The sequence below is a fragment of the Malurus melanocephalus genome, unplaced genomic scaffold (genome assembly GCF_030028575.1).
Source record: "Malurus melanocephalus ecotype Western Australia unplaced genomic scaffold, MMel_1.1 scaffold_219, whole genome shotgun sequence".
In the NCBI taxonomy this organism is placed as follows: Eukaryota; Metazoa; Chordata; class Aves; order Passeriformes; family Maluridae; genus Malurus; species Malurus melanocephalus.
This window is the reverse complement of record NW_026623451.1, coordinates 1,030,056-1,038,993: the sequence shown is the minus strand read 5'-3', so window position 1 is coordinate 1,038,993 and position 8,938 is coordinate 1,030,056. Positions and strand designations below refer to the sequence as shown.

Sequence of the window (8,938 nt, the reverse complement as noted above, 5' to 3'; positions counted from 1 at the left end):
TTTTTTTTTTTTTTTTGGGTGGGTGGGGGGACGGGACAGAGCGGTGAGCAGAGGGTGGGGGCAGCAGCAGGAGGAGGAGGAGGAGGGTGGGCAGAGCAGATCTGAACCATGCCATTTATTCCGAGTCTTATCAAAAATCCGCCTCGCCAATCTGGTTCTCTTCAGCCTGCAGAATGCGACAGGGAGGCTGTTTACCCTGCGCTGACCTATTCAACTTTACCCTCCCAATAATACATTAAAAAAAAAAAAAAAGGAGCGAAGGAAGATGCAGATAAACCCCCCAGCCCCGCTCCTCGCTGACGGGTTGATTATTTGAGCTCCGGGGGGCTGCGGCCCTGGGCCGTGGCAGCGAGGGGTGAGGGAGAGGATGGCAGAGGGCAGGGGAAGGAGCCGGGATGCGGCCACAGCGGGGACAAGAGCCACAGCCCCGCGCACGCAGCCCGGGGCCACTTTCGCTGGGTTTCTGTCCCGCTCCGCCGCCTTTTTGGGGGGTTTACACCATCAGGGAAATGTATTTTGGGGGAGCACCCCCACCCCCCAATCAAAGGCCGCTRTGAGCAGCAGCAAATTTCGAGCTGGGTTTAAATCCACACCTCTGGGCTGCCTTTGAGGGCGGGAGGGGGGAACTGGGGGTGGCGCGAGGTTCGCGGAGACATCGATCTATTTTAGTTGGGGGGGAAGGATATTCCCAGACGCTGAATTTTCTCTTTGGTTGGGAGAGATGGATGGAGGAGGGAGGGAGGGAAGGAGGGAGGGAGCGGGGAAGGAGGTAAAGGAGAGGGGGAGGGTTGCTGCGGAGTTTGATGATTGTCTTTGTGCCTTGTTCTTGTTTGCCGGCCAGAAAAATAGGCTGGAAAAGGAGGTTTGGGGGGGAGGGGGCGGGAGGGAGGGCTGTGGGAGAGGGAGTCTCTCCGGAGCAGGATCCCAGCTGGTTGGGCAGTGGGTCCCGGCACTTGGCGAACGGAGCTGGACGAGCCCACGTCACCTCCGCGCTCCGCTCGGCTCCTCCGCGCTCCGCGCAGCCACGGCGGCAGCGCCGCGAACCTGCCCGGAGGAGCGGGGCTCACCAGCCGGCAGAAACTTTTTTTTCCTTCGTCTTTATTTTTCCCAAGAGGGTGCTGTTTTCTTTTTTCCGCTCTTTCGCCCTCTCCTTCTTTTTTAATTTTTTTTTCAAATTACTATTTTAAATTTTTAAAATTATTTTTAGGTGGGCAGCAGCAAGAGTGGGCTGGGGTGAACTGCATCAGACCAGGCTGAGAAAAGGGTGGGGGCGGGGGCTTTATCTTGGTCTCAGGATCCTTTCTAGCGCGTCTGACAACCTGGAAGTGTTTGSAGAGAGCAGGAGAGAGAGAGAGAGAGAGAAGCAGGCTTGCATTGGATAGATTTTTTTCTTCCAGGCTGGGTTTTCACATGCTGCTCCGCAAATAAATAAATAAAAAGGAAATATGCACACGAGACGCCTGATCCCATTGTAATTTCCATTGCAAACGGGGGAAAATAGACCCATACATTATATATGTGGAGATGCATTGATTGCATGGAATTCAACGAGCAAGGTAACAGCTCTTCCATTGCCATGTCTGTCCTCTGTCGGGGTCTGTCCTCTGTGTGTGCGCGTTCGTGAGCCGGGCACAGCCCGACCGGGGCCATCGGGAGCCGCGATCGCCTGTGCCGCGGGGCTGCGAGGCCTCGGGAGCCGCGGGGAGCGGGGCGAGCACCGGGGGCCGCTCTCCCCAGCGCTGCCTCCGCGCTCTGTGGGGCTGGGGGGGCGCCCGGGCGAAGCCGGAACAAAAGCAGAGGGTGGTGATTTTATTTTATTTWTTTTTTCTGTTTAATTTCCCCCCCTTGCGTTCTTTCCTCCCGCAAAGCCACTTGGCGCTACTTTAGCAAAGCGAGATGCATTTTTCATCCAGCCACCGCGGCCTGGTTCTGTCAAGCTCCATTTCTTCTCAGAAGCGCTTTTAAGGGGAAAAAAAAAAATTAGAAGCCACGGATCGCCAATTGCTCTCTGTTGTGGGGTTATTTTTTGTCGTCACGCCCTCTCTTTTTGTAATTACTATTATTTTTGTATCTGCTTAATTATGTCTGGGCGCGGAGACCATCCGGGAGGCTTCGCTGGGCTGGGCTGCGCTGCCATGGTTGGGTTCCTCTTTGTTTTAATAAACATGCTTTAGGGTTTTTTCTTATTATTTTCCCTCGCCCTACCCCCTAACTTCACCAGCTCCGGGGGAATCGCAGCTCCAAGCTGGAGGGAAATCGATTAAAAAATGCATAAGCGGCACTTCCCAAGGAGAAAAAAAAAAACCCAAACAAACAAGACGCCACAAAAGTTTCAGGGAAAAAAAAAAAAAAAAAAAAAAAAAGAAAAAAAAAAAAAAAAAAAAAAAAAAAGGAGGAGGAGGAGGGGAAGAGAAAAGCCTTAAATGGTCCCTGGAGCTGCGGCTCTGCCCCCACGGGCTGGGCCCGGGCCGGGGCAGCGGCCTCCGCAGCGCCCCGCGCATTTTCCGCCCGCGCAGCGCTTTCGCTTCGCCCTTGGGTCGCTGCTGGTGCGCGGTGGGAAAAGAGCCTTGGGGAAGGGAGGGAAGGAGGGAGGGACCGGGCACGGGCCGCGGCTGTGGCCGGGCTGCAGCTCCAGAGGTGCGGACCTGGAGTCCCTTTGCGTTTTGTCCTTTTAAATTATAAATCCCTACATGTATGTATTACCCATCACTAGCGGGGAAGATAATTTTCTCCCCCCCGCCTTTCCACTCATGATTTTCCTTCGCATTTAAAGGAGAATTGCCTTTTTTTCCCTCACTCCGCTTGATTTTTAGCAGCTTTCGAATGTCGTTGCAGGGCGAAGGACTCATTTAAAAACAGTCTCGTGCATTTAAACCCAATATTGCCTCCATATGGTTGGCCTTTCAAAACTGAATCCCCTTCTTTGAAACACGCAAGACATATTTATTTTAAAAACTCCTAAAACTCCGAACTCCTTAAACACAATAAAAACCGAACAGATAATTCAATTTATTTTATCTTTTTTGGGGTTTTTTTGTGCTGCAATGAAACTTTTACCATTCCTGATAGAGCCTTTAAAGCGAAGTCAAAATACAGCTTTTAAAACTCGCTGCGGTTACTCACATCACATATAAACCGTGTATTTTTTTAAGCTCGTTTTCTCCGCCGGTGCAGTTTTATCCTAAATGTTATGGCTTAGCTCTCTCCAGCCCCAATTCCACTCCCCGTTCACAGTCCGAGTCCTTGTTACCTTGAGCAGCGTTTCGCCGATTGATTTATTTGCACTTTTATATTTTCATTTTCTCCTCCATCCTTTGCTTTGCTTGTAACCGCCCTGGATAAGGGAAAAAAAAGATTTTTAATTTTTTTAAAAAAAATTTAGAAGAAGGGCAAGAAGTTGAATTTTCCTTGGGAATCGGGTGCTGGAAGCGGCCTCGTGTGTCAGTGGTGTTTTCCTGCTCGGAACTGGAGCGGGGTGGAAGCTCCTCTTCCCTGGGAGGAAAGCGGGGATTTTCAACCCCCTGGGCCGCAGCGAGCCCGGAGGAATYGGAGGTGGCCGAGCCTCGGGGGAGCCTCTGGAGCCCCCACCTCGAACCCCCCGCCCTCCAGAGCCATTTGTGCGATGAGTTGGTTGCTCCCCAGCCCCTCGGGTGCCGCCGGGCAGCCCTAAACGCCGCTGTTTACCTTTTGCAGAAGATGCGTTCAATAATACCGCCTCCCCCTTCCCCTCCCTCTCCACCCCCCCGAGCCCCCCCCAAATCCTATCATCCCTTGCGGGCTGCGATAATAAATAAAACTCTTTATTTCTCCCTCTCCCAAAGTTAAAGGGCCTCGCTCCCTCCCTGGGCAGCTGGAAGTGAGTGGCGGGATGGGTCGGGGCAGCCCTGCCGGGCTCTGCGCCGGCTGGGAACMGCGAGGATGTGGAAATATCTATATTTTATGAAACGGCAGCATTGACTCGTGCGTCTCTTATCTGTGCTCTCTCCCGATGTGTGCCTGCAGTGGGGGATTCGGCGAAGGAAGCTCGTAACATGGCGGATAGCGAGGAAGGCTTCGGGCTGCCCAGCACGCCGGCCGATCCCGAGGCCAAGGAGCTCCAGGCTGAAGCCAAGCAGGACACGCAGCTGGGGGCCACCAGCAAGTCGCCCACCTCACCCCAAGCAGCCTTCACCCAGCAGGTAAGCACCCGCCCCACTGTCCTTCCACCGCTGTTGGRTTTTGGTGTTCTTTTCCCCTTTTCTCCGCGTTTTTCCCCCATCTCAGCTGYGTGGCTGGGTTGTTTTAGGCCCACGCGAGTGCAAAGGCTCACCTGGCCGTGGCCTCATCCTCCTGCAGTGTTATTTGAGGTCGTGCTCGAGCGCCGGACCCGCGGGGATGCGRCCGCGTGAATTTTGGGGGGTGTGGAGGGGCAGGCAGGAAATAACACCCGAAATAGCAGCGAGGGAACCCACTCTGCAGGGACACCCACGGGTGTCCACCCCAGAGCGTACAAATGCACGAGAGAACATGCCCCGAGTGGAGCTTTCTGCTGTATTTGTGTAAGATTTCAATGTATATATTTTATGTACATACACATCTATGGGCACCCCGTGTCCATCCAGGCGGGCACAGCCCACACCCACAGCGGGCACCCAGGGCACCCAGTGGTCACTCGTGGGCACCCCCACGGCCACACGGGGACCTTGGGGTGTCCCTCATCCCCTCGCTCAGCCTTCATGGCTCTGGTGCTGCGTGTGCCGGGACACGCGTGGGTTCCAGGCGGGATCTCGGTGCTGGAGCAGAGCGGGACGGGGCGGCAGCGGGCAGGGCCATCCCTCGGCTTCTCCTCGCCGTGCTGGGAGCTCCCGGCGGCTCGGGCACAGAGGGGGCTTTCCGCCGTGATCCCCTCGCCTTCAGCGGTTGTGGGGTCCCCCCGCAGAGCCCCACTTGTCCCCCGGCAGGTACCCCCCGATTAAAACCCCTGCGGGCAGGAGGCTCGGCAGGGCCAGGGTAGAAAGCGACCCCCGAAGCCTTGGATGGGGCGCTTCGGCTGCGTTTTTAGTGAGGGGAAGAAGCTCCTGCCTTGGCTGGGGGTGCCCCCTGTGCCTCCCAGCCCGCGTGGAGGGACGCGTTGTCCCCACGGTGGCATCTGCTCCTGCCGTGGGGCTGGCAGCGCTTGGGTGGGAAGGAGAAAAGAAGGGGACGAGGGGCGCAAGGGGACACCCCAMGCCGCGCTAGCCTGAGGGGTGTAAATCACTCGTGGGAGGGTGTCCATCTCCTCCGGCTGGCTCTGGGGGCAGCTGGGCCGGAGCGCCGGTGGATTTCTCCGGGAGGATGCAGTTGGAGCCGGCTCCGGGGCTCCCTCCCATCGCCTCCCGCCCCACGAGCCCCGCGGCCCGCGGGATCCCGCTCCAGGCCCGCCCTGAGCAGCATCACCGCACTCCGGCCTGGAACCCTCTCTGGCCGGCTTTGCGGCAGGATTTTCCCGGGAATGCCCCGCAGACCCCGGCCCTTTCCCCACGAGCTTCCTGGAGGGGCCGTGCGAGGCGAGGCTGCCCTGCCCGGGTCTGTCCCCTTTCCTCTCGGGGCTGTGCCCGCTCCTCTCCGGGCTGTCCCCGCTCCTCTCGGAGCTGTTCCCGCTTCTCTCGGGGCTGTGCCCGCTCCTCTCCGGGCTGTCCCCGCTCCTCCCGGGCATGTGCCCGCTCCTCTCGGGGCTGCCCCCGCTCTGCCAGGGTCTGTCCCCGCTCGTCTCGGGGCTGTCCCCTCTCGGCCCGGGGCTGACGCTCTGTGCCTCCCCGCTCCGCAGGGCATGGAGGGCATCAAGGTGTTTTTGCACGAACGCGAGCTGTGGCTGAAGTTCCACGAAGTGGGCACGGAGATGATCATAACAAAGGCCGGGAGGTAAGAGCAGGGGGGGTCCGCGGTCCCCGTCGCGTTTGCGGGATCGGGGGACACACGCACACGCCCGGACGGGGGGCAGTGCCCACCTCCGTGCCACGGGGACGCTCACATCKCTCGTGTCCGTGTATGTGACAAAGCCTGGCCACAGAGAGCCCTCCCTGCCTGGAGAGACGCGGGAGAAGCTGTTTCTTCTGGCTTCTTTCTCAACCAGAACAGTTGGATCATTAATTCCAACTTCAGGCCTTTGGAAACTTTCCAGGCGAACGCGAGTTGCAACCACTTGGCCAAAAAGCAAACTTTGTTTAGAGCAGCCCGGTGGGCAACTATTTTTTATTATTATTATTATTATTATTATTATTATTATTATTATTATTATTATCACAGCAACTTTGCTTTTTCTCCCCCAAAGTTCTACATTGTTTTAGAGAGTTTTTAATTAATTTTTTTCTCACTCTGGGGAGAATATTCCCAGCACAGCCCCTTCACCCCATTTAAATGTCTACGCGGTCTCGAGCTACTGTTTATAGAGAGATAACAAAGTTGTTTCGATGCAGAGATAGCAAATAAATATCACGTGGGTGTATTTCTGCGCGGGTGTTTATCCGCGTGGGTGTGCGGGAAAATATACAGCCTTGCAAATCCARCTTTATTGGGGTTCTAATCGGTTCCATGAGCGGCTCAGTAAACCTGATCCGCAGATATTTATATRTGGACGCGGCTGTATTTGAGGGGATTTAACATTATCCTGGATATTAATACGGTGGAGGGTTGTTAAATCGAAGAGTGGCCAGCGAGACGCAGTRAAAGAGTCTCTCCAGTCCTATCAACAAATTTGGGGCAGCCCGAGGGAGGTTTTTTCGTTGTGATTTTAAATTAAAACCCTCGGAGAAAAGGGGGGAAAACGCGTCCACGCGTGGTAGTTTTAAACTGTAGGGACACAAGAATGCAGAGTCAAACTTTCATTTTGCTCTCTCATCTGGTATTTGTTGTGGTCTCCCAAATTTTGCCTGAAGAGGGAGGGGTAAAAATAAATTTGAGCTGGTTGGATAAAGTTTTACTGAGTAGATCTCGCCTTTCCCTTGAACCTCGTTGCTGGGAAAATGAGTTTGAAAGGAGTTTGTGGCCAAGGGATGGAGTGTGGGGGGGATGAAGTCGGTGATGGGACCTCCCAAAAAAAAACCAAAAAACCAACCCAGTTCACAAGGGGAATAAAAAAAATCCAACTCTCGAAAGGAGACAGAAACCACCTTGCAGAAATTTCAAACAAATATCGCTGTGGACGGAGATCTCATCTGGAGAGCAATAAAATAGACATTTACAGGGCTGGGGCTCGAGGGGAGATGCGGGCTGGGTTTCCTTGTTTATCTCATTGCCCGTGTTTATCGCTGGAGAAATCCCCGCTCCTGCCGCTCAGGTGCTTTCGATGGAGTTACAGATCAATCTCCAGGTGGAATTTGGTTTATTTTCCCTCAAAAATTTAAAGTTCAATGCCCGTTCCCTTCGTTGGGCGCTTTTCGCCCCCCTTCAGCTTTTTACAACCGAATTAAAGCCCAGCCSAGGTGCCCCACGGCCGCGATAAGATCCCGAGCCTCGCAGAAGAGAGCGGTATTTTTAGAGGTGTGGGGCTTTTATTTGAATTTTTTTTTTTTTTGTTTATGCGTGTTTCAAGTCCAGGGCTACATTTTCATCTGCTTTATTTTTAAATATTTGGAAAGCTCGAACTAAAATAACAGCAGCGGTTTAAGTCGTCGCGTTGCAGTAATGGAAAATATTTCGAAAAGCCCCTGCCTTGTGTGTATCCGAGGGTTTCCAAGGATTTGTCAGGTGTGTGCGCTGCTGTCTCGGGGTGATCGCACGGCTGTTCACCCATTTTTCTCTTACACCTGAGTGTGCAGAGGATTTTTCCTCCATATCTGTCCCTAGAACCTGGATAGATATCAAGGTGTTCATAGAAACCTATTTTAAGTTTATATTTCTATATGTGCAATATATTAGAATGTATTTCTATAAATATTTATAGAAAAAAATACTTCCAGAAATACATTTATAGAAAGATATATACATACATATAATTTTATAGAAATATCTAGATTTTAACTTCTATTTTAAAACTTTTTTTGGCAAATTTCCTTCTCCCGTTCCAGAAGTTTATGGACAGACTGAAGTGACTTGCTTCCAAAAGTTCTCACGCTCAGATTTATTCAAAGAACAGAGATTCAAAAACTTTGGTGAAACAAATAATTAGTTAAATTAGTAAAAATACGAATTGAAACAAATTAGTAAAAACACGAATAGACACAGAAGGAGGTGGGTAAATAAACCCGCCAGCCTCGAAATTCTCATTTTGCTTTGATAAATCACCGGGCTCACCGTCCCAGATCCCGAGGGGAGGGTGCACCCGATCCTTTTGGGAAGATCCACCTGGGAACGTGGCATTGTTCATTTGTTAAATGACCCCCACCCAAAAAAACTCAAAAACCCCTAAAAACGCATACACGAAACCACTTTGGCAAAGTTGCTTTTCTCTGCTTTGAAACTTTYATTTATTTATTTATTTATTTTGAACAGGCGAATGTTCCCCAGTTACAAAGTGAAGGTCACTGGACTCAATCCAAAAACCAAGTACATCCTGTTGATGGATATTGTACCAGCGGATGACCACAGATACAAATTCGCAGATAATAAATGGTAGGCACGCGTGGGGGGATGGGGGAACAGAGAGGGGAGGGAGGAAAACCTCTGGGCTGGCCGGGTGGGAAATATCCCAAATATCCTTCAATCAGCGGCTCGTTCTTCTTTATCCATGCAAAAAATTTGGGAGCCTCACCTGAGCCCTAGGAGAGAAGTGCATCCAAAAAAATAAAGGGAAAAATTCTGTGGCAATTAGCGACCGATGACTAATCCTGTTTGACGATGAGATTATTTGCTGTTGTGGAGCCGATGGTTTAATGATATTAGCCAAGGGAATATCTCCGGGCAGGAAGATCTTTCAGGATTGCTGMTCCCGGCTCGAGTGCCGTTAATTAGGGACGGGGAAGGATGGGGTTAAACGGGCAAG

General features: G+C 52.6%; 1 protein-coding gene across 1 annotated transcript in view; it reads left to right on the top strand.

Annotated features, from left to right (window-relative positions):
• Positions 1–1,288: 1,288 nt before the first annotated feature.
• The window catches only part of TBX5 (T-box transcription factor 5), a 40,157-nt gene continuing 32,507 nt past the window's right edge, over positions 1,289–8,938 (top strand). Inside the window, exons 1-4 of the mRNA XM_057374224.1 lie at positions 1,289–1,556; positions 4,003–4,178; positions 5,786–5,880; positions 8,449–8,568. Coding sequence (XP_057230207.1) covers positions 1,517–1,556; positions 4,003–4,178; positions 5,786–5,880; positions 8,449–8,568 — 431 coding nt within the window. The 5' untranslated portion in view covers positions 1,289–1,516. The remainder of the gene's footprint in view (positions 1,557–4,002; positions 4,179–5,785; positions 5,881–8,448; positions 8,569–8,938) is intronic.